Source organism: Babylonia areolata, chromosome 25 (genome assembly GCF_041734735.1).
Source record: "Babylonia areolata isolate BAREFJ2019XMU chromosome 25, ASM4173473v1, whole genome shotgun sequence".
NCBI classification, from domain to species: Eukaryota; Metazoa; Mollusca; class Gastropoda; order Neogastropoda; family Buccinidae; genus Babylonia; species Babylonia areolata.
Window position 1 is genome coordinate 21,713,474 of NC_134900.1, and position 25,011 is coordinate 21,738,484.

The following is a 25,011-nucleotide window of genomic DNA, read 5'->3' on the forward strand; positions in this document are numbered from 1 at the left end:
CTTTTACAAGATCTCCATTGGCCCCCTGTCTCACACAGAATAAAGTACAAGATCAGCACTCTGTTATAAATGTATTCACAAATCTGCCCCTTCCTATCTCTGTGGCTGCCTTCACCTCTACTATCTTGCTTTCTATGATGGGCTTCAGACCCACTCTGTTTATGTATACCCAGATTCAAACTCTCCACTGTCTGGCGGGCCACTGTTCTTTCTCTGTCTATGGACATTGCTTGTGGAATGAACTTCCTCTTTTGCTTCATCAGGTCCTGGCACTCAGCTCAAGCCTGGCCTTAAAACCCATCTCTTTTTAAGATAGCCTCCTTCACCTGCCTCTTCTTTGTCTTCAGTTTCTCAGGTTTCGAGTTATGCATGCGTGTGAATGACTGGTTTGAAAGCGCTTTCATTTGTCTCGGCACAAGATTCAGCGCTACATAAATACTTATTATTATTATTATTCTTGTTATTATTATTATTATTATTATTACAATTATTGTTGTTGTTGTTATGTCACACATACCTGATCACACTAACTGCCATGTCAGACATCATACTTGATCACAGTAAATGCCATGTCAGACATACCTGATCACAATAAATGCCATGTCAGACATCATACCTAGTCACAATAAATGCCATGTCAGACATCATACCTGGTCACAATAAATGCCATGTCAGACATCATACCTGATCACAATAAATGCCTTGTCAGACATCATACCTGATCACAGGAAATGCCATGTCAGACATCATATCTGATCATAGTACATGTCATGTCAGACATCATACCTGATCACAGTAAATGCCATGTCAAACATCATTCCTGATCACAGTAAATGTCATGTCAGACATACCTGATCACAATAAATGCCATGTCAGACATACCTGATCACAGTAAATGTCATGTCAGACATACCTGATCACAATAAATGTCATGTCAAACATCATTCCTGATCACAGTAAATGCCATATCAAACATCATTCCTGATCACAGTAAATGCCATGTCAGACATACCTGATCACAGTAAATGCCATGTCAGACATGATACCTGGTCACAGTAAATGCCATGTCAGACATCATACCTGGTCACAATAAATTCCATGTCAGACATCATTCCTGATCACAATAAATGCCATGTCAGACATCATACCTGATCATAGTAAATGCCATGTCAGACATCATACCTGATCACAGTAAATGCCATGTCAGACATCATACCTGATCATAGTACATGTCATGTCAGACATCATACCTGATCACAGTAAATGCCATGTCAGACATCATACCTGATCACAATAAATGTCATGTCAGACAAACCTCATCGCAATAAATACCATGTCAGACATCATACCTGATCACAATAAATGCCATGTCAGACATCATACCTGATCACAATAAATGCCATGTCAGACATCGTACCTGACCACAATAAATGCCATGTCAGACATCATATCTGGTCACAATAAATGCCATGTCAGACATCATACCTGATCACAATAAATGCCATGTCAGACATACCTAGTCACAACAAATACCATGTCAGACATCATACCTGATCACAATAAATACCATGTCAGACATCATACCTAGTCACAACAAATACCATGTCAGACATCATACCTGATCTCAGGAAATGCCATGTCAGACATACCTGATCACAATAAATGCCATGTCAGACATCATACCTGATCACAATAAATGCCATGTCAGACGTCATTCCTGATCACAATAAATGCCTGTTTCATTCAATCAGATTTCAGGCATGCACACATACACACTCAGACAGACATGTAACATTTTACATGTATGACCATTTTGTTTATTGACCCTACCATTTAGGCAGCCATACTTCATTTTCGGGTGTGTGCATGTTGGGTATGTTCTTGTTTCCATAACCTAATAAACGCTGAGATGGATTACAGGATCTTTAACGTGCATATTTGATCTTCTTTGTGCATATACATATGAAGGAGGTTCAGACACTAGCAAGTCAGCACATATGTTGACCTGGCAGAGCAGAAAAATCTCCACCCTTTACCCACTAGGTGCCATCACCGAGATTGGAACCCGGGACCCTCAACGCTTTAACCATTTGGCTGTTGCACTCGTCATAAATACCATGTCAGACATACCTGATCACAGGAAATGCCATGTCAGACATCATACCTGATCACAATAAATACCATGTCAGACATCATACCTGATCACAATAAATGCCATGTCAGACATCATACCTGGTCACAATAAATGCCATGTCAGACATCATACCTGATCACAGGAAATGCCATGTCAGACATACCTGATAACAATAACTGTCTTAGGCATACCTGATCAACGTAAGTACCATGTCAGACATACCTGATCACAGGAAATGCCATGTCAGACATACCTAATCACAGTGAATGCCATGTCAGACATCGTACCTGATCACAATAAATGCTTTATCAGACGTGCTTGATAACAGTAAACACCATGTCTGACATCATACTTCGTAACAGTAAATGCCATGTCTGATGAAAAAGCAGATTACAGAGCAGATGAATAGATAGGGCAGAGTGACAAAACAGAATTGACAGACAGTTCAGATTCCAGTGCAGGTTCTGAAGATAATGTCAGTACTCAGAAAACCAGAGCCATTCTGTTCCTGTTGATGTGGAGGACTTAAGGAGTTTTGTGGATTCTCAGCAGATGCAGCTTTACAAATGCGTGTGGCAGAATGTGTTCCAAATAACCTTTAACCCTTTGTCCTTAAGTTAGAGACTGCACCTTACGTACAGCATTGCCTTAAATTTAAAGGCCAAAAAATTTGGTATACTACATGTATTACATGTATGATTCAGACAGGTGTTAACAGTCATTAAGAATTTGTAAAAAAAACAAAAACAAAAAAAACGTGTTTTTTAGTTCTTAAAAGTTAAATGTCTTAAAAAAATACCCTGATTTGTAAAAGTGTTTCATACTGGCTTTCTGAATTACTGATATAAACATTAACTCATTGGAGATGCGCCAGCGCTTCGGCGCCGGTGCTCCGCCCGCTCAGAATGACGTGCCGTAGTGTAGGATTCGGCAGATCGCGGAATTTTTTTTTCATACACTCAGCAGTGTTCAATTAAAGGGAAACTAATCAGGCTGTCTTGAGGGATCAGTCTAGGAAAAAATGAGTTAATTCCCCTTGACCGTTAACCATGTGAAAGGCTTTTTTTTTTTTTTCCCTAGACTTTTCTGTACTCAGTCAGAGGTCAGCCTTTACATAACCAAAATGGCGGCGAGACGAATGTACTCCCTGCGTGAGGCTGTCGAAATTGTGACAGAAGAAGGATCAGACATTGAACGTGACCTCCTTGACACTGGTGACGAATTCTCTGACGATCTTTCTGATGATGATGACATTCAGTTAGTACCAGATGATGATTTTGAAAGTGGCAACGAAACTTTGCTGACTGACCCCTACGACCCTGAGACAGAAATCGACAGTGACACTAGTGACGGCCATACTGCAAGACAAGATGACTTGATGACTGTAGATATTGACGATGAGGAACAAGAGTACTTGTATGAGTGGGTAAAAGACCTGACAAACTTCCAACTGGCTGTACCTTTCACTGGGACCCCAGGACTCTCACTGACTTTCCAGACACGCCCACTCATGTTGAGGTGAGTGTGTTTACAATTTGATACTTTGTTAATTTATTTCTTGTGTAAATAATGTTGATTTTTGCAATTTTTAATGAATAATTTGTATAGATTAATGTAAAATTATCATTTTCTGTGTGTGCACTTATTAAATTGTGTGGGTGTGTGTCTGTGCAATGGGTGTGTCACTGTATTATGCGTGGGTATGTTTGTGCATGTGTGTTATTTATATTGTCACTCCTGAATTATTATGCATGTGCATATGCTGTGTAATATTATTGATGTTTATTTTGCATTTGTTTTTTTTTTGTTTGTTTTTTTGCCCTTTTTTTGCAATACATGCAAAAGCTTTTCTTCTTTTTTTCTTATGACAGCATTGTCTGTTACAGAAATTCAAAACACTTGACACCCATGAGGAGGAGATCTGCCAGACACAGGAGCAGACATGGGGAGACTGAGGCCAGGCAGTCACTGGCCTGCTCACATTCCACCCACCAAAGAGCAGCAGACCAGGAAAACACAGAGAGGGTGCAAGGTGTGTTATGCCAAACACAAAGCACAAGGAGCGTCACCTCAAGAGGTGAAAAACGCAAAAACAAAAAAAAAAAAAACAAAAAAAGCCACCACACGTGCAAACAGTGTAAAGTGCCCCTCTGTGCTGTTCCATGCTTTGAGGTGTTCCACACAGTCAAGGACTACAGCAAATAATAATCAAGCTGCAGCAGAAATGTGTAAATAGTGGGTTTTTTCTTTTTTTCAAGTGATGGATTTGTATGATTTTGCTTTTTCTGTCTTTCCAGTGTTGAGATCTTCTTTTTTTTTTTTTTTTTAACAGTTTGTTGTGCAACATTTGACTTCAAACTGATTGATGAGAATCAGGGAACCTTACTGTGTGAGAAAATCATTTTATGCTGCCTTCTGGATTAGCTGATGGATATGACATGCCTGGTGAGTACAGTATACCTATTTTTCAATTTTTTTGGTTTTTCAGTATTCAGTGACATAATTTAAAATTAAAAAAAAAATTAGCAGCATTTAATGAGAAAACTGTTTTAAAATGTTAAAAGAAGAGATGGTAAACTTTCTAGTGATGTATAATTTGTATGTCTTTGTCTCTGTGTGAAAGTGTGTTGAATTTTTCAAATATGTCCATATTTGCCTGTCACAGTAAAAGTACATGCACTATTTAACTACGTCTCCATAGAGTTAAACATAGTTCAGTGAGAAAGTACAGTAACCGAATGTTCAACATGACTTTGAGGTTAAAAGTAAAATGATCTTGAGAGGATTTTCTGCTGACCAAAATTGTGGAACTCATCTGTGCAGCAAATGGTGATTTATACCTTGCCTTTATATGGGTTCTTGATGCAGTGGTTTAAAAGTTTTGGTCTTTGGTGTTTTAAAGCTTTAAAAAGTTTTTATATTTGAGATTAAAAACCTGTTTTGACCCTGTGTATGACATTCACTAATACATACATACATATGTACGTGCCATGCCATGTCAGTACATACGTACATACATGGGTGCTTGTGTGCATGCATGCATGCCTGCTTCCATCCATTCATCCATCCATGCATACATTCGTGTTCACATTGCTTCTATGAGGAAAAAAAAAGTTTCCTTTGTGATGCACATTGTAGTGATTGAATGCCCTTCATAGTTTTGACATAATCAAACATGTTTTTTACAGTCACGAATAAAGGTTGTATTTGAATATGATATGAACAGCACATTCTTTGTTCAACCCCCCACTCCCCCTCCTCCTCCCCTCCCCCCTATCACACATACACACACCACAACACACAACACACACACACACAAAGAGCGTGCAATCTTTGCATGACTCATCGTACTTGAAAAACTGAAAGAATGTTTGTTTCAAAAGGTGTGATAATCTGTTTATATATCTATATTTATACATGGGTGTGTCCCCTGTTCAGAAAATGTGGTCGGAAAAGACAAAACGGCCCATAGAGGCCTGGCAGTCTTCACTGTGCGGGGCACTGGCAGGTGAGCTGCTGTTTTGGGGGGTGTTCATTGGACCTGCTTTCTCTTTACCATCTTTCTTCCCCCTCTGGCTCCGTCTGTTTCTCTCATTTTTGTTTTAAATTATTTCATCCTTTTCCTGTTCTCATTTTGTTAATTTATGCAAATGTTTGGGTTTTTTTGTTCTTTTGCTTAATGTCTTTTCATATGAGATAAGGAGAGGGGGGAAAAAGCCTGGTGGGAAGAGAGAAATGTGATCACTGTTGAATGTTTGTGTTTGTTTCCCTGTTTGAGAAATGGCTATTAGATTGATATTTTTCATCTTCACTTATCCCATAACCCAGTGGAGGGTTGTCAGGGCACTGGAGATGATTTCCAGACCAGTTCTGTCCGGTTCCTGTTTCTCACAGCTCTCTGGGACTCTGGGAAACTCAGGTCTGTCCATTCTTTGATGTTGTCCTGCCACATTTTCTTTTGCTTACTTTTTATATTTTTTTATTCTTTGGCCTACCTCTCTTCCTTCTGCCGGGTGTGGTGCCCTGCAGAATGGTCTCTGCGAGCCTGTCATATCTTATGATGTGTCTGTACCATTTACGCTTCCTCCTCATGATGATGGTTAGGTCATCGTGGGTTTCAACTGCTTGGGTGATCTTCTGGCAGACTTCGGTAGACCTCGGTGTTCATGACATGCTTGTGTATGAGATGTCTAGTAGCTTTGAGAAGCATCTCATTTCCATGACTTGATTATTCTTCTGGAACTTGGCAGGGAGAGTCTACATTTCACAAGCATAGAGAAGCATCGAATGAACTGGTGAGCGCATAAATTTCACTTGAGATCTGAGTGTGATTTTTTGTCTTTCCAATGGGCTTTAGTCAAGTGAGTGCTGCTTTATGGCTCTGAGTGTTTACCGGTAGAGTGCCAGCCCAATCAGTGAGCATTGTGAACATGTAGACAACACTGTTTGTGGCACAGGTTGTGTTCAAGCAAAGTGTGTGTGTTGTTGATGTGTTGTGTGGGGGGTAGGCATGGAGAGTGGAACTGACTTGGGGGTGTTAGATTGGTTTTGCAGTGTTTGGGTGTTGTGATTTGGATGATGTTTGAATTGGTTTTTGGGTATGGACATTGAGTTTAGTAAGTATTTTTGATGCATTATCTTGTCATAATTCATCATGTTTGCTTACTTAGTTGGACCAACCAACATGTTTTGATGGATGATATTTTTTATTGGAAATATTGCATTTGCAATTGTAAAGCGCTTAGAGCAGATTGATCAGGCTCTATATGAATAAACTCATTATTGTTATTGCTGTTGTTGTTGCTGTTGTTATTAATATTATTATTTTATTTATTTTTATTTATTTATTTATTATTAGTAGTAGTAGTACTGTTGTCATTGTTATCATTATTATTATTATTAAAATGAGGCTTAAAATGACCCAGGCTATACTGTAGACACTGATTGTTCTGAGCTTGATGCAGAAATGACAGTCTTGATTGTTTTGATCATTATTTTAGTTCACTAACAAACGCCTTGGATACCAGGACTTCATTTTGTGGGTTTCCTTTGTTTGCATACTTGTTTGTGTTGATATTTTGTCTTCTGTTGAAACAGTCACAATGATATAGCTATTTTTTTGTGGAATCAAGAAATTGCATAATTGAAATATACTTTGTTTTTCAATCAGCTCAAAATCTGTACATCTCATAATCTCAGAAATGTTTTTTTGTAGGAAGCTCAGTCAATTTCCTTTCAGGAAAACGTATGGTTTCCATGCTTTTGACAAAAAGAAAATGTAGCCTGTAGAATAGTTTTGTTAATGTATACCCTATTTTCACTGAAGCAGGAATTGTTTTCCTGGCTGCGAACAGGTTAAGCAATGACATTATTTAGACTAAGTGAGGCAACAATTTAATTTTCTTAGAATAAGTTACTAATAACTATAATAATAAGCCAATCGGACTGTTAACAAACATTTGAAAAAAATCATACATTCGCAAAGGACTTGTGGTCAGGGATATGATGGAGTCTCCTGTCGGACCGATGGATGAGTAGGCAGGCAGGCTTATCTGTCAGTGTGTGTCCTCATATGGGAGAAGAGGCCGATTCTGCATGCACAGCACTTCCCACAGGTGTTGCAAGAAGTTGAGCCCTGCTTCCTTCGCTCACGCTTCTCCTTAATGGCCAGCGTTCTTTTGTTTTCAAACATCTTAATGCCACTAGAGCACAGCATCCTCCAGCGAGCACAGTCAAGGGCATCAGTTTCCCAGGAAGGGATGCCCATGTCACAGGCTTTAGGTTTGTCTTCAAGGTATCCATGAAGTGCTTGCAGGGTCTTCCAAGTTCACAGTGGCCTTCCTTCAGCTGGCCATACAAGAGTATCTTCAGGGTCTTGCTGTCTGTCATGCGGACAACTTGTCCTATCCAGCGTAGATGGCACTGGATCAGCAGGCTTTAGATGCGGGGCAGGCCGCTCCTCTCTAGGACCTGGAGGTTGGAGACCCTGTCTTGCCACTTTATGCCAAGGATCTTTCGTAGGCATCTCTGGTGAAACTGCTCATGTTGTTGAATGTGATGGCGATACGTCGTCCATGTTTCACAGCAGTACAACAAGGTGGTCAGCACAACAGCTCTGTAGGTTTTGATTTTGGTGCTGAGCCTGATGCCTTTGTTGTTCCACAGCCTGTTGTTGAGTCTGCCAAAGGCGGAGCTGGCCTTGGCGATGCGCAGCGTCACTTCTGCATCAAAGGCTCTGTTGCTGCAAAGGGTGCTGCCCAGGTAGCAAAACTTGTTGACTGACTTGATCTCTGTGTCATCGATCTTGATTGCAGGTGGGTGGGAGGCACTGGCATTTTGTGAGCAAGCTGGTTGGTACATGGACTTTGTCTTGCTGAGGCTGATGGTGAGTCCAAAGTGCCTGCAGGAGGTTGAGAGCCTGTCCATAATGAACTGTATGTCCTCATGGGTGTGTGCAGCAAGTGCACAGTCATCAGCGAAGAGGAACTCTCTCAACAGTGCCTCAGACACCCTGGACCTGGCGTGGAGTCATCGCAAGTTGAAAAGTTTGCCATCTGTGCGAAACTGAATGTAGTCTTGGAAGGTGTCAATCAGCATGGCAGAGAAGAGAATGGAGAACAGTGTGGGTGCCAGGATGCAGCCCTGCTTCACTCCATTTACCACAGGGAAAGGATCCAACATGTCAGTATTTTCCTGTACTCTCACCTGCATGCCATCGTGGAATGACGCAATCAGCTGGATTAGGCTCTCTGGGCAGCCGAACTTTAGGAGGATCTTCCACAGACCACAGCGGTTCACCGTGTCAAAGGCCTTAGTCAGGTCTACAAAGACCATGTGGAGCTCCTTGTTCTGCTCATGGCACTTCTCTTGCATCTGGCATATGGCAAACACCATGTCACATGTTCCCCTGCCTGAGCGGAAGCCGCACTGTGCTTCAGGAATGACTGTGTTGGAGACATAGTCATCCAGTCTGTTCAGTATGATGCAGGTGAAGATCTTGCCGGTGATGCAGAGGAGAGAGATTCCACAGTGGTTATCGCAGGATGTTTTGTCTCCCTTCCGTTTGTAAATGTGGACAGTTGAAGCATCCTTGAAATCCTGGGGGACCTCTCCTCTCTCCCAGATAGACTGGAACAGGGTGGTCAGCTTGTCTGTCAGCCCTTGCCTCCATACTTGTAGATGTCGGTCTGGATTCTATCTGCTCCTGGTGCTTTTCCTGACGTTGTCAGCTTCAGGGCCTTCTGCGTCTCGGCCTTGGTGGGAGGGGCAGCTAGCGAGTCATTGACTGGTAGCTGTGGGAGGGCTGCAATTACCTCCTCAGATACGGACGAGTCCCTGTTGAGGAGGGTGTTGAAGTGCACTGCCCAGTGGGCAAGGATGTCTTTCTTGTCTGTCAGGAGGGTGGTCTGGTCAGAGGCTCGGACAGGGGTTGGTCCTGTGACTCTTGGCCCATACACAGCTCGGAGACCATCATGGAAGGTTTTCATGTCGTGAGCATAGCAGCGGACTGAAGCTCTTCAGACTTTCTCTCCCACCAGGTGTTCTTCATCTCACGCAGCCTCTTCTGTACGAGTTGCGTGGTTTGCAAGTACTGTTTCTTCTTCCTCTGGCAGTCTTTATCGGAAATGTGATCCTGATGGCGTATATATATGCAGTGTGTTCAGGAGCTTGGAGATTCCAGAGTCGTTCTCATCAAACCAGTCTTTGTGGCTCCTCTGTACAAAGCTGAGTGTGTCAGCTGCTGCTGTGTACACAGCATCTCTAAAGGTGCTCCATACCTCTTCTACATCAGTTGATGCAGGAATTTCTTGGAGAGCTGCTTGGATTTGCTGCTGCAGCACGTCCTTGTGCTGATTGGAGCTTGCGTGCATGTCTGTTGTTCATCTTGCTGCGTACCAGGTGATGGTCCGACCAACAGACTGCGCCTCTCATGCAGCGTGTAATGGAAACATCACCTCTGTCCCTCTGCTGGACAATCACATAATCCAGCATGTGCCATTGCTTGGAGCGGGGGTGAAACCATGTGGTCTTATACTTGTCCACTTGTTGGAAGAGGGTGTTAGTGATGGTCAGTCCATGCTGCGTGCAGAGCAAGAGCAATAGCAGTCTGTTGGAGTTGCACTTGCCAGTGCCCTGCTGTCCTAGGACTTTTGGCCATGAGGAGAAGTCCACGCCGATGCGGGCATTGGAATCCCCAAGGATGATCAGCCTATCTTTTCTGTCTACTGCTGAAATGGTGCAGCTGAGCTCCTCATAGAAAGCTTCTTTGATGTTATCAGGGTTAGTCATCGTCGGGGCATAGCAGCTGATGACTGTGGTGAAGCGATCCCCGGACAGCTTCAGATGCAGGGTCATCAGCCTATCGTTTATCCCACATGGAAAGCTGTCGTGCAAGTTTGGTTCGTATGGCAAAGCCCACGCCTGAGGTTCTTGGGGTGCCATCTGGCTTCCCAATGCAATAGAAGGTGTAGCCCCCTCCAACTTCCTCCAGCTGGGTTTCACCAGTAAACCTGGATTCAATCAGGGCTGCTATGTCCACCTGGTAGCGATCAAGCATTCTAGCAATGAGTGCTGTGCGCCTTTTCTGGTCTGTCATCTCTGTCTAAAAGGGTGCGAACATTCCAGGCACCCAGAGTCAGGGTATGACTCCTGGTTCTTTTCTTCTGTTGTTTTTGACCGCTAGTGTTGGATGTCCAAGTAGGTGCGGTTTCCTACTAGGTACTAGGTGAGGCAGGCTTTGTTTAGGGATCCTTTTATCTCCCCTTCCCCATGAGGGGAGAGCAGTGCTGTCCCTAAAAAGGGCTGGTCTGACACCGTGGGAAGATACGGGCGCCACATCTGCCCCAGTCTACGGCGGACAACCATCACCCCACAGCCGCCTGCGTGCAGAGTCGTGACTAGGAACTGCCAGCAGCATCCTCTGCCTGTCCCCGTTACCACTTCTTCATCGCCGCAGGGCTTGGGAAAGCTGGGTGTTGAAGAGCTAGCTCGTCGTTCCAACATTAGCCTGGTTGCCTGACCAGCACAGGTGACTTTTTTTTAGTGAAGAGGAGTTGTGCAGTCCCTTCCCCACTCTCTCGCCTACCAACGCTCACAGTCCCACAGGTGCAGATACTGCCACGTGTAGGATGGCCTTGGCAGGTGTTTTTTTTTTCTTCGGAGTTCTGTCTCCTAGGAGGACTTCCAGCCAAGGATAAGAGCTCCCCCTGCCCTTTGGTCATCCTCTTCTGCCTGCACAGCTTTCCACTCCACCTGGTCCATCGTTGGGAGACTTCACATGTGGCAGGTAGTACTGGGTTACATGGTACCAGTAGCAAGGGCTATGCCCCTGACCTGTCAGAGATGTAGGACTTTCATAAATTGCAAGTTAGTATGCAAAAAACCAACAAAAAAAACCATTCCCAATAAACTTGGTTTTCAACAAGTCATCTTCCATCTGCAGATAAAGAAATAATTTTCCATCTGCATGTGTAATGACTCTTTAGACTTTTGGTGTGGTATATTGTCTTATGTAACAGCTCTGTTATTTACAGCAAAGCCCTCTTTATTTGTCTGATAAATGAATAATGGTAGTACACAGGGATCTGTAATTGCTCATATTCAATATTCTAATGAACTACCTCTAGCCCCTTCTTAAACAGCAACAGCAAATAGCAACTAACAATGAATGTTTAAATGGACCAGTATGTTGATATATGCATGTGGATGCAGTATTAAATGAAAAAGAAAACACCTATCAGATAATTAAACTATACAAAAAAGCTGTATCAAAATAATTTGAACACAATACCTTTCTGTTGAAACCACTAAAACTCTTATTTCTGCTTTTGTGCTGTCATGAATTGACTACTGTAATTCTCTTCTCATAGGCTGTCAACACAATCTTCTTTAGCAAATTCAAAAACTTCAAAACAGTGCTGCCGTCTGACTCACACATACTTATCACATTTCTCCCCACTTTGCACTCTATATTGGCTCCCCATTGAAGCGGGAATTAAATACAAAGTTGCATGTCTCTGCTATTCTGCTTTCCACTCCGCAGGACCTACATATCTTTCCAACCGTATCAGTGTTTACACTCCCTCAAGAAATCTCCGCTCTTCCTCAAACTGTTACCTTTTGAAACTTCCTCATGTCAATATAAGAACCTATGGTGAACATTCTTTCATCTTTGCTGCTCCTCATATCTAGAACAATCTTCCTCATCAAAGCTGTGCATCTGATTCTATTTCTGCTTTTCACTCAACACTTAAAACTCATCTTTTTAAAACCTATCTATAAGCACTCTCAGCTTCCTTCTTCTCCAACACCATCCATGTCATCTCACTTTGGATGCATGAAGAGTGGGAGGGGGAGAGTGGGGGGGGGGGAGGGAGGGGTTTTGAGAAAGAGTGGTTATGAATGATTTATGTAATGTGTGATATTTTCTTTCATGTAAAGCACCCTGGGCTCTTAGAGAGAAAGGGCGCTGTATAAATGTACATTATTAATATTAGTATATTATAAATTTCATGAGTGAGAATGGTCTGCAGATAACAAAAGATAAAACACACATGATGCTTTTCAACATTGTATCCAGTTCAACAACCACAACTAATTTAAAGATTTGTGATACTTTGGAAAACTAAGAAGTAGTTACATTCCTTGGTCTATACACTGTGGTACCATGTTTTAATGAAATTGTGAGAAAAAAAACCCTCTGAAAGTCATGTTGCAAAATAGGAGTGATGTGCTCAGACCATTTCTTTCTGATGACAAGTCGGGCAGCAGAATTTTGTATGCGTTGAAGGGACTGAATGGATGAAGCACGCAAACCAGACAATAGGGAGTTACAGTAGTCAAGGCGAGAGAGAATGAGAGAAACGACAAGTCTAAATGTTGCATTGGTGGACAGATATTTCTGAATGGAACTGATGGGTCGCAGTTGACAGTAGCTGGATTGACATGTCTGACTGATAAATTTTTACATGGACAGTGTGTTGTCAAGGACAATGCCGAGGTTCCTGACTGAGCTGGAAAGAGGGATGGATGTACTGCCAAGTTTGATTTTGTCAGCTGTGATGGAAGAGAGTTTTTGTTTAGTTCCTATGATCATTGCTTCGGTTTTGTCTGTGTTCAATTGTAACTTATTTAGAGTCATTCAGTTTTTAATGTCCTGGAAGCATTCAGATGTTTCTTGCAAGAGCAAAGACAAATTTTCAGTACATTTGATGCTGTATTGTAAGACTGTTGTTTCCTTTCAACCTTTTTATACTTCAGCACTGATACAGAGCATGCATTAGTTCAGCTGGATGTCTGTACTTTAGAACTGGTACAATCAGCTGTGCTGATTAATAGTTAATAATGATGTATAAACAAGAAAACAGTTACATAAAATGATGCATACATATTGATTTTTTAAACACATACACACACAGGTGAAAAAAGAAAAAGAAAAAAAGACCAAAAAGTAGACAAAAAAAGAAAGGAAGTTTTTTATATTAGGGAGGGTATGCAGCCTGCTTTCGTGGAGCAAGAAGTAGGTCAGATGACGACATGGGAAGCCCCCTACTGTAACTGGCTTCTCTGAGTTTGCACAGCCTTTGTTCGGACAACTTTTCGGCAGAGTTTATGTATGGATCAGTTTGAATACGTAATGGCAGATATATGACCAGAAACACACACAAAGCAAACATAGAAGACTAAAGCAAATAATGGGTTTAATTACAAAAACCGAAAATATCTTGTAAACTTGCAAAAATATTCACCGAAAATGTTCAAAATCCTTTCATCAGAACAGCGATTTCCATAACAAAATTTTAGCCTTTCAGTGACATGGAAAAAAAAGGAAATCGAGATTTGCATGCGCACGTGGTTCTCACTAAAAATAATGGGGAGCCTCCACAAAAATCCAATGAAAGTGGGTCTGCACACCATCCCTGTTATCAAGCCATTTACTGAAGTGGGAATGTTTCTTTACTTTGCAGGAGGAATATCAGCAGCTGTAACAACCCCCCTTGATGTGGCCAAGACCAGAATCATGCTGGCTGAGGTTCAAATGCTTACATTGGTCTTTTTCACTTTTTATTTTTGATGTCCATAATTCTGCCAGCTTTAACAGTTTAAACCTTTTTGGGACACTTAGTTCTCAACATTTTCATTTCATGATCACACTTGAAACAAATTTAAGCTACCTATTTACTCATTGTTAATCACACAAAGGTATTGTTGCCAATTTTTATGAGCGTGATCAAGGAATTAAAGTAATGAAATCATATAAATGCAAAGCATGATTAAGCATGAAAATAAGATGAGCAAAGTGGTCATCCCTCACAATGCATCATGTAGTGGTGTACATTTTTCAGATGTTGTGGCATGATTTAAAAATTGCAGAACAGAATATAGCTCTGCTGTTTATCTTTTTCTGTGACTCTTTTTCTTCTTGGTAGTCCATTAGGAGCTGACAATGACAAGGTCCGTGAACTCAGCGATGACAGCGCATATGACTCCACAGCCGAAAGCTGGAAGCACACAGGCACCCACAGGTGTCACAGCGATGGTCTTAATTTCCGACTGAGGAAGACGAGTCCCTGTGTTGTCTGTCCCTTGCAGCAGCGAGACACAGTTGTCTGTCCTCTTCATAGGCAGCTGTTGCTTTGGAGGTGAGAGACCTCCAGTATGATCTGTCTGCAGCAGAGGCTTCAAGCTTGTGTGGCTGGATGTCACACTGTCTGAGGTTGCTCTTCAGGGTGTCATCACACAGAGAAAGATGTCATCAAAAGCTTGCGTCTTTTGACTTACTTTCATTTATTCAAATCTTAGATACAACTTTCCCAACACCAAGAGACAGAGAAATTGTGTCACAGCCTGTAAATGCTTGAAGAAAGAGAAAAAGAAAAGTTTAAGAGCAGTTGCGAGTTGTTTTATGTTTTTTACTTTTCTTGATTTCCCATGCTTGTCTGATGAGAAGAAGATACTATATGAATCATTTCTTCTTCTTCTTGTTGGTCTCATCAGTGTCAGTCCAGCCCATGTGATGAATGATATTGTTGTCTCCAAGTTCTGTCATGGAGCTTGGTGTGCAGTAGGGTTGATGTCGGTCATATGATAACAAAAAAAAATAATCCAGAGGGGTGGCAGTGCTTGGCAGTGAATGTGCAGGGCCTGTCGGCTGCTGGAATGTGGCCACGTTGGTAGGCTGAGTAGCCGGTCGCCACATGATTTGCAGAGCGGCGAGTGGCACATTGTCCTCCGGATCACTTTCACCACTTTCTTCTTGATCGGAACCTAAATGTACATCAGAATCTTCTTCTAATTCTTCACACTCTTCAATCTGATCATATTTTGACACTTCTTCTAATATAAGACCTAATTCCTCCGCTGAATAATCCTCGAACTCACTGGTGCATGCAGACGACGCCATTGTGAAAACCGGTCAGTTTCATTCACAACTCTCCACACGCAGTTTCCCTCCTTTCTTTGTGAATGGAAGTGGTGCTAGCATTCAAAAATAGCAATGCCAGATTATTGGACTATAGAAGGAAACTTTCCACCAACTTTTAGTGCCTGTTGAGCATAGTCACGGCGTCAGCACATGATGGAAAAGTACCACACACACGCAGCCGGCGCCGGACGCATTGGGGCGCTGCGCGCGCGCGAGCATGCCGGCTCCTACCGTTATCAGAAGGAAAGGGTTAATCAAGTCTTATCCTTCAGCGACAGGCACAGTTTGTCTACTGCTGAGTCACTGTCATTGAAACCATGTATCTCACTGCAAACACTGTCATGGGACAACTCAGTGTCTAAAGGAAACACGCCAAGTTTACAATTTGTTTCAAGCATTGATCAGTTCTTGCTCAAGTTGAGGGAGACCCCATCTTGTTGAGCGAGCGAGAAGGCAGAGCTCTGTGACTGTAGGCTCACATGTACTGTGCTCAAACAATGGCATCCTCAGCTACACTCAAAGTACAGGAGCACTTTTGGATGATAGTAGAACAGAGCTATGCCACTTAGTTTCACACAAGACCCTAACCTAATTTTTAAACACAAGATACGCTGTAGTGCACCACTGTAATGAAGTGTTGTGCGTATGAGGTACGCTGTAACGTACCTTAGCATAGAAAGAGTTCATCTTCCAGATTAGTGTAGATGTCAAGACTTGCCAGTAAGTGCCATTTCTGTTTGTGTATACATGCAAACGAATGAGAATACACATTTAAAGATCCATTAACGCATGCCATTATTCATTTGACAATGGAAACACAAATGCACACAACACACACCAACCTCCAAACTATTGAATATGGCATTATGAATGTCAGGATAAATCAGTTAAGCATGTTAAAGGTCTTCTATGAAAATGTACAAATGTACTGAAGAATTGCTGGAATTCTTGTGGTGCAAGGACATACATCATGTTTTTGTGTTTGTGACAGCACAGAGTGTGTATTGCAGAACCTGCATACTGCGCGCTTGGTGCGGAAGGACTGACTGAGTGGTGTATGTGTTTCAGAAGGACAGCAGGACTGCACGGGGCAATGTCTGGCATGTCATGGGACATGTGTACTCACAACAAGGACTGCCTGGGTAACTTGTCCAATTTAACAGTCATACTAATAGACTCAGTTTTTGTTGGCTCACATGTGTATGCAAAGTAAGTCCTTGTGATAACACTGTTTTAGTAGTGTGTGTGTGTGTGTGTCCATGGTAAACTATTTAAAAAAAATTATCTGGAAATGTTTTGCCTGTCAGCACAGAATTTGGCGCAAAGATAGAAAAAAAATCACTTCTTACCACATTCTAGTAAATCATAATGAAAATTCTCTTCCACTAAGTTCCAGCATGAGTACATGAATTATGAAGAAGCAATTGATGTTCACCTTCTGTAATTTTTTTTTTATCTACAAGACGCTGCAGCTTTCTAGAAGATGCTGCAGCTTTCTTAAATTTTTTTTTTTTTAAACACATTTGTAAATACAATTTTAGTCTTCAGTCGAATGTACAGTCTTCTAACGTTCTCACTTGTGAAATCTCATGCTTGGGGAACAAACTCTTCCAATTTTTTATTGTTGGTATCATAGAAAATAATAAGAAATATGATTAACTGCTTTTGGTGCACTGAGTTATTTTTCCTGTATTCTACACATAATAAATTTGCAGAAGGATTTTTGTTTCCAGGCTCATGTTGCTTCATACCCACAAAAAAAAAAAAAAAAAGTAAGAAGTCAGGTTTTATGGTCACGTTAAAAAGAAAAAAAAAAAGGTTGGTGTTTCAAAATAAGTTTCTCTGGTCTGCAGTGCCTTCAAGCACATCTTCTTCTACTTCTTTTTTTTTTTTTCTCAACTTGAGTTGCAGCTATGAACATGCTGATTTTTATGTCTTTTCATTTTGAGGGATGCTGTATTTTCCCTTGATGGTGGGGAGAAAAACAACAAAAAAAAACAACAACAACAAAAAACTACCAAACATAAAGAAAAGAGAAGTCAACTGAACTAGTACAATCAGGAAGATCATGCAGACTGCCAATTAAGTTTAATCAATGACTGACTCACTGACAGATCGATTTTGGAGGTCAGGCAGTCGACTTACTTTTGAACCAACTTCTCTCTCATCACTGGCGAAACTTGGTCACTTGATATTTAGGTCGCTGAGTATGATCAACTTATACAAGATTCTTGTGCAGAAATCGTTTAAACAGTTCAAATTCATCTTCAGAATCATTGTCCAACATATACCAAGGCTCTCAGCAGTAATCAAACTTATCTTGCAAATTTGAAAACTCTAAACTTTGGCAAAACTGAACCAAATTGGACCCTGAAAAGTTCAGAATGTTCAGCAGGAAGTGGTGAAAACGAGGCATTGACTCTCGCAAGAAACTTATTTGTGTAAACTGCACTCAGTGATAAGAGAATGTGGATTTTTGCGAGCGCTGGCGGGTGCTCAGCAGTAATGAGGGTTAACTTGTTCAGTCAGAATCCAGTCTGTTAGCCATGCTTTTCAGTCCAGTTTACCATTTTGCTTTGCGTTTTGCTTTCAAGAAATGATCAGTTCACTTCCAATTTCTCTAGTTTCACACCATAAATTTATCCTCAACTCAGACACTATGAAGTAGTAGTAGTAGTGTAGGGACTGGCAAGTTGTCTGCCTAGGCCTCCTGGCCTTTTTCATGTCCCAGTCAGTATCTGTCTCTTTTTCCTTATTTTTTTTGGATTTTGCATCCACTATTACGCTGCCTCATTCATTCACTGTAATTCATTTGTCAAAGTAAGAATGTGTTTCTTTTGATTTAGTGTTCATGTCAAGGAGATTTTTTAAACATATTAGTATTCCATGCAAGTTTGGTTTCAATTGGTAGTGCATTCCATATTTGTGCAATTCTGTTAGCTGCTGAATTTTCCCCTATGTTGGTATTACAGTGCTATTTACAAATTTTCATCACTTAAGTTTCTTGTACTCTCATAATCTGACGTTCTAAGAATATTATTTACATTAACATAATTTAAACAATTTAATATTTTTTTGGTTTCAGTTAAGTCTCCTCATAACCTTCTACCTTTTAGTGAATGCAGATTTAGTTTAGGTACGCAAGTCTGTGTTGATAGCTCATAGATTTGCATTCTTTTGATGATTTACTTGCTCTTCTTTGCGTCCTATATGTTAAAATATATATATATATATATATATATATATATATATGAGAGAAAGAGAGTGCTTATTTTTTTCTTTTTCCCCAGATTTGATCCGCTGATGAAATTGCATAATGTCCACCAGTTTTTTCAGGCAGAAGCAGCTCCAGCCCTCAAAACCCTCAGCAGGTCATCACCCATGGACCCTGCCTAAAGTGACATTTTTGTTTCAGTCTCTTTCATGTCCCTGAAATAGTGACTAACAAGCATTTACATAGTATTTTGGGGTCCAAGGATTTTCAGATTTTATCCAGCTTCAGAGGGCAGCCCCCCCCTTCCCCGCCCCCACGTACCGCCCCCCCACACTCCCCCTGACCCCAACCAGAGGTGCTGCCCCCAGGACAGTCACCGGGGGCCTACTGCAGTCCCCAGCCCCCCACTTTTCAGGATTCAAACATTTTCCTAGTCCCACCCATGACCATGTGAAATGTTGTTGTCACAATTATTTGTCATAACATATTGAAAGGAGGTGAATGAAGCTAATAACATTTCTTGAGACTGATTTATTCATAAGCATAATCACTTACTGTATAATGTCAACAAATGAACATCAAAATTAGCAGATCCTCTTGCATTTGCCAAGATGGGTTCAGAGAAGACAGTTACACAAAGCTCGCACTGTGCATATACATTTGAAGTGTTTTTGTTTGTTTTCTAGTGTCAGTTTCTATTTGATGCAAACTTCTTCATTTTGAGAGATACTGCATCATGCATTTTCATAGATTCTGACAATGAGTTACCATTTTTTGGTATTTGTGCCAAAGATATAAAGCTAAGAGAGGTTCGAACAGGCCTGGATATTACAGTCAGTGACTTAAGAAGTGTGTACGCCACAGGTCACCCTGATGTGAGTCATGGAGAAGACATCCTCATTGAAATTTATGTCCTGGTGTACACACCACAGGTTTCCCTGACTTGTGTCACGAAGGAGACATCCTGACTGAAATTCATGATCGATCCGCCAAAATTAATTTGTCAAAAGAAATTGACATGCTCTGAGTGATTGTCATAAAATTATACATTACACCCAAAGATGTGTTTGGTAATTTTTCACAATGTTGAAGTCGAAAGTTGTAGACAGGAAGTTGTCCACCACCAGCTGTGCAGATGTGCAGTATCTTCCAGTGCCAGGCAGTTATTTAAATCATAACCAAATCTTTATTTTCCACACACAATTTTTATGAAAAAGTAACAGCAAGGAAATCAGAGTTTTTAATATACAAGCTTTTGAAAAGTGTGTGTGGAAAGTTCATTTCATGTTTTGGGCTTCATATTGTCAGTTATTAGTTTTCAGTGTTTTTGAGTTTGTTGAGGAAAAATCTATGTTTTGGATGTGTTGATGAAGCAAAAAATCCTATAATTCTGAAACATTTTACTAAAACAGTCTCAGTTTTACGAAATGTAGAAAAAAAGTTCATAAATTCAGTAATACCAGCACATTTATTGTACAGAATCACCCATATTAGTTCTACTTCTAGGCATATTTTTCAGTCTTGGCTGATTTTCATGGCTATAGTATCCAAAAGCTTGTGTCTTTGTAAATATTGATCCAACTTCTGTGCTGTTGTTTTTTGTTGTTGTTTTTTTGTTTTGTTTTTTTTTGTTTTTTTAAAAATTAAGATAAAGGATTGAAAATCATTTTGCCTTCACGTTTTCAGTGCGTTATAAAACTGACAATGTTCGGTTGTTCCAAAGACAAGAGCAATGATGAATGATGTCAACTATCTTAGCTTTGTCACTTTTGTCAGGATGATGGCATAAGGGTGAAACAGAAGTCACACATGAGCCTTGAGACACAATGCCTCTTGTTGTCTGCTCAAATAGTTTTTCTTTTCATAATTATTTTCTGAAGTTTAATTTTACTTTCCTTTCATTTGGTGAAATCCATTTGTGTGTTTCAGAATATTTTCTGGTATTGCCCCAAGAGTGACGTGGATTTCGATCGGTGGAGCCATATTTCTAGGCATTTATGAGAAAGTGAAGATTGTAATGCAAGACCTATTGGGGTTATGAATCATCAGAATCTGATGAATCGTCTCCACATTCTCAGTTTGTAAGTTTCTGCTCAGGCTTCATTTCAGGCTAACACCTGTGCTGTCTACAAAAACTTGTGCTGTGATGGTAATGCTAGCTTCTTTCCATCCTCCAGTGTAGTAAGCTATCACTTTGTTTGCACAGTAATTTGCCCTGCTGAACATGCTGATGAAGATGGAGTGTGGCTGCCAAAATGTCAATGTTAAAGGGGCCTGTGTGTAAAAGTCCTTGAGTGCTTCAGTGAGTGCAGGAACAGATAAGAGGATGATGATTTTGGAGTTCAGAAAATTACACATTTATGTGAAACCAGTCAGCTGATATATACTTCTATAGAATACATTTAGAAATCATTTCAAAGAGGGAGGGAGAATGCCAAAAATCCAACCATAGTTGAGATAATTATTCCAACTGACACCCATCACAAGTCACTGATATTATGTAAACTGTGTGATTTTGAAATTCCGTTAATCAGATTCGGCAAGGACTCGAACATGACATTGTGTTTTTGTATCTAAGTTAACCCCTAGGCTGCCTATATAATGAGATTACTCGTCAGCGCAAGTATGTACACTTTGCTGCCACAATGACGAGATAACTCATCATCAAAATATCCTGACTTTTCTCTGGTTTGTATTCAGTTCGTTGACAAAAATACTGGTAGCTTTAGCTTGGGGATCTTTCTAGATTCTATTCATAGCTAGAAACACCATCTGCGTCATGAGGCAGTCCTTTATTTGAACGTTTTGGTTGGGTTACTGGCCGCAGTGTTTGCCTGACTCCTCTCCTCGCTCGCTCAACAAAATGTCAGACCGACGCCGTGCTCAAGACATGTGATCATGGTGAACTAAATCAACCAAGATTGCTTTCTTTAGCTGATGCTCAGAAAGAATTGAAGCCTAAATTCGAAGGAGAAGACAGTGATGAACAATTATAGGACGATTTGATAGAAAATAAAGGGAGCAATCAAGAGAGTGGCCAAGATTCGATTATCAGTAAGTGATGCCGGCTGTACAGCTGTAGCAGCTGACAGAAAGTGAACGAATTATTTGCAGGACACAGTGTGAGTGATTTTCTTCGCACTCAGCCAACACAGTCTGATGAGAATTGGATAAAGTGACCGTGTGAGAAGGGTGAAGAGGGGGGGGGGGGGGGGGGGGGCGTGGAGACTGAGGGGGCTTGGCCTCACATCCATATTATCACTTGGAGAAGTCACAATGCATTGTGTATCTGTCTCTTTTTTAAAAAAATATTGTGGTTGCTCTAGTATGATTTTGTGTGTGCAGATATCCATTTGTCCAGAAAATATGATATTTTAGTGCAAATTACCCGACTGATGTTTGTAATGAACAAGTTGAAAATGTGACAAAAAACAAAACACTGATTTCAAAACAACAGCATGTCATTGAAAATATATAAAATGGGAAAACATCACATGTTTTGTATTCTTTATTCATTTACCTTTCAGAAAATATATACTTTTATGGGTCTTTCTCCAATAACAAAGAGTACAGAATTTTTTGAAAATTTATACCCGTTTTTTGTGAAAAGACCCTGGCAAATACATTTCACTTAAATCTTATTTTCCTCTTGGCAGCAAAAGGGTTAAAATGCGGAAACAAAACAAAAAGGAGTAAAACCAAATTCACCCTTCGAGCATGATCATGACTGATTGTTGATGACAGTGTGCTGTTGATGTCAGCAGTAATGATCATGATTGATTGTTGATGACAGTAAAATAAAATGGGGCAGCTTCCACTGGTTTAGCACGAAACCAGCTCTCCTGTGTTGTGTGACCTCCTGCTGACCTGACAATGCACTGCCAACATTTGGGTTGTGACGAAGAGTGTGGGCCTGCCTGCGTTACTTTGTATGGGGAGTCAGTGATGAGTGGTGGGAGGGTTTAGCGGAGTTTGTGATGAGTGGTGGGAGGGTTTAGCGGAGTTTGTGATGAGTGGTGGGAGAGTTCAGGGGAGAGTGATGAGTGGTGGGAGGGTTCAGGGGAGAGTGATGAGTGGTGGGAGGGTTCAGGGGAGAGTGATGAGTGGTGGGAGGGTTTAGCGGAGTTTGTGATGAGTGGTGGGAGAGTTCAGGGGAGAGTGATGAGTGGTGGGAGGGTTCAGGGGAGTCAGTGATGAGTGGTGGGAGGGTTTAGCGGAGTTTGTGATGAGTGGTGGGAGGGTTTAGCGGAGTTTGTGATGAGTGGTGGGAGAGTGATGAGTGGTGGGAGGGTTCAGGGGAGAGTGATGAGTGGTGGGAGGGTTTAGCGGAGTTAGTGATGAGTGGTGGGAGAGTTCAGGGGAGAGTGATGAGTGGTGGGAGAGTTCAGGGGAAAGTGATGAGTGGTGGGAGGGTTTAGCGGAGTTAGTGATGAGTGGTGGGAGAGTTCAGGGGAGAGTGATGAGTGGTGGGAGGGTTTAATGGAGTTAGTGATGAGTGGTGGGAGAGTTCAGGGGAGAGTGATGAGTGGTGGGAGGGTTCAGGGGAGAGTGATGAGTGGTGGGAGGGTTCAGGGGAGTTAGTGATGAGTGGTGGGAGAGTTCAGGGGAGTCAGTGTTGAGTGGTGGGAGGGTTCAGGGGAGAGTGATGAGTGGTGGGAGGGTACATGGGAGAGTAATGAGTGGTGGGAGGGTTCAGGGGAGTTAGTGATGAGTGGTGGGAGAGTGATGAGTGGTGGGAGGGTTTAATGGAGTTAGTGATGAGTGGTGGGAGAGTGATGAGTGGTGGGAGGGTTTAATGGAGTTAGTGATGAGTGGTGGGAGAGTTCAGGGGAGAGTGATGAGTGGTGGGAGGGTTCAGGGGAGAGTGATGAGTGGTGGGAGGGTTCAGGGGAGTTAGTGATGAGTGGTGGGAGAGTTCAGGGGAGAGTGATGAGTGGTGGGAGAGTTCAGGGGAGAGTGATGAGTGGTGGGAGGGTTCAGGGGAGTCAGTGTTGAGTGGTGGGAGGGTTCAGGGAAGAGTGATGAGTGGTGGGAGGGTTCAGGGGAGTCAGTGTTGAGTGGTGGGAGAGTTCAGGAAGGAGTGATGAGTGGTGGGAGGGTACAGGGGAGAGTGATGAGTGGTGGGAGAGTTCAGGGGATAGTGATGAGTGGTGGGAGGGTTCAGGAAGGAGTGATGAGTGGTGGGAGGGTACAGGGGAGAGTGATGAGTGGTGGGAGGGTACAGGGGAGAGTGATGAGTGGTGGGAGGGTACAGGGGAGAGTGATGAGTGGTGGGAGAGTTCAGGGGATAGTGATGAGTGGTGGGAGGGTTCAGGGGAGTCAGTGATAAGTGGTGGGAGGGTTCAGGGGATAGTGATGAGTGTTGGGAGAGTTCAGGGGATAGTGATGAGTGGTGGGAGGGTTCAGGGGAGTCAGTGATAAGTGGTGGGAGGTTACAGGAAGGCGTGATGAATGGTGGGAGGGTACAGGGGAGAGTGATGAGTGGTGGGAGGGTACTGGAACTGAAATAGTTCCCAACTTGGGGCAGCAATAAAATAGAAGAAAAACAGAAATATTGAGTGGATACAGTAAGATAACTAGTTGGAATCAGATTCTTTGGGTGTAAAAAAGGTCACATGCTGGGGCAGGTGTTTGCATTGGTTAGGACAGTGTGTCACCTTACTTTGATTAATTATTTTCTGCTGTGTCACATCTTTTGCATAATTTTGGCACTTTCTTGCCATTCTGGACAGTTTTAAATAAATCATGTCTTCAGTATGTCTGATAGAGAGAGCTGTTGGCGAAACTGCTGTTATTCATCTGTATGCATTGTGTGAAGTGAACATGCACAGTCTGTATGTGTGAGTGTGTATATGCAGAATTTAGCTTTGGTTTGAGAACACTATCGGTCACTTGACCTGTTCACCACAAAATTAAGGATAATTAAAAAAATTGATGTAAGGAAAAAATAATATTCTTCCACCCACTTCGCGCCCCCATCCCCAACACACACACACACACACACACACACACAATTATATATATTATGTGTGTGATGCTGAATAACTCATTATCAGAAATGTAAAAAAAATCTAGTAATAATAACATCAGAAGTATTAATATAAGGCAGTTTTCACAGTATTCAGCTTCCGTGATAAGTTTTGGATTGGAAAGTATCTGTATGCAAAATTCTGAAAACATTATGTTTAATGTCTATACAATGAAATGCTATACAATATAGGTACAATAAACATATTCTGA

At 41.6% G+C, this 25,011-nt stretch overlaps 1 protein-coding gene across 5 annotated transcripts in view; it reads left to right on the forward strand.

Annotated features, from left to right (window-relative positions):
• LOC143299427 (mitochondrial S-adenosylmethionine carrier protein-like) overlaps positions 1-22,962 on the forward strand; it is a 63,230-nt gene extending 40,268 nt beyond the window's left edge. For 4 of the 5 annotated variants that reach the window (XM_076612620.1, XM_076612619.1, XM_076612621.1 and 1 more), the window contains 4 exons: positions 5,573-5,642; positions 14,101-14,165; positions 16,626-16,699; positions 20,701-22,961. In XM_076612620.1, coding sequence (XP_076468735.1) covers positions 5,573-5,642; positions 14,101-14,165; positions 16,626-16,699; positions 20,701-20,812 — 321 coding nt within the window. In that variant the 3' untranslated portion in view covers positions 20,813-22,961. Of the gene's footprint in view, positions 1-5,572; positions 5,643-14,100; positions 14,166-16,625; positions 16,700-20,700 lie in introns of all 5 variants that reach the window. The other variant, XM_076612622.1, reaches the window with a different exon arrangement.
• The last annotated feature ends 2,049 nt before the right edge of the window (positions 22,963-25,011 follow it).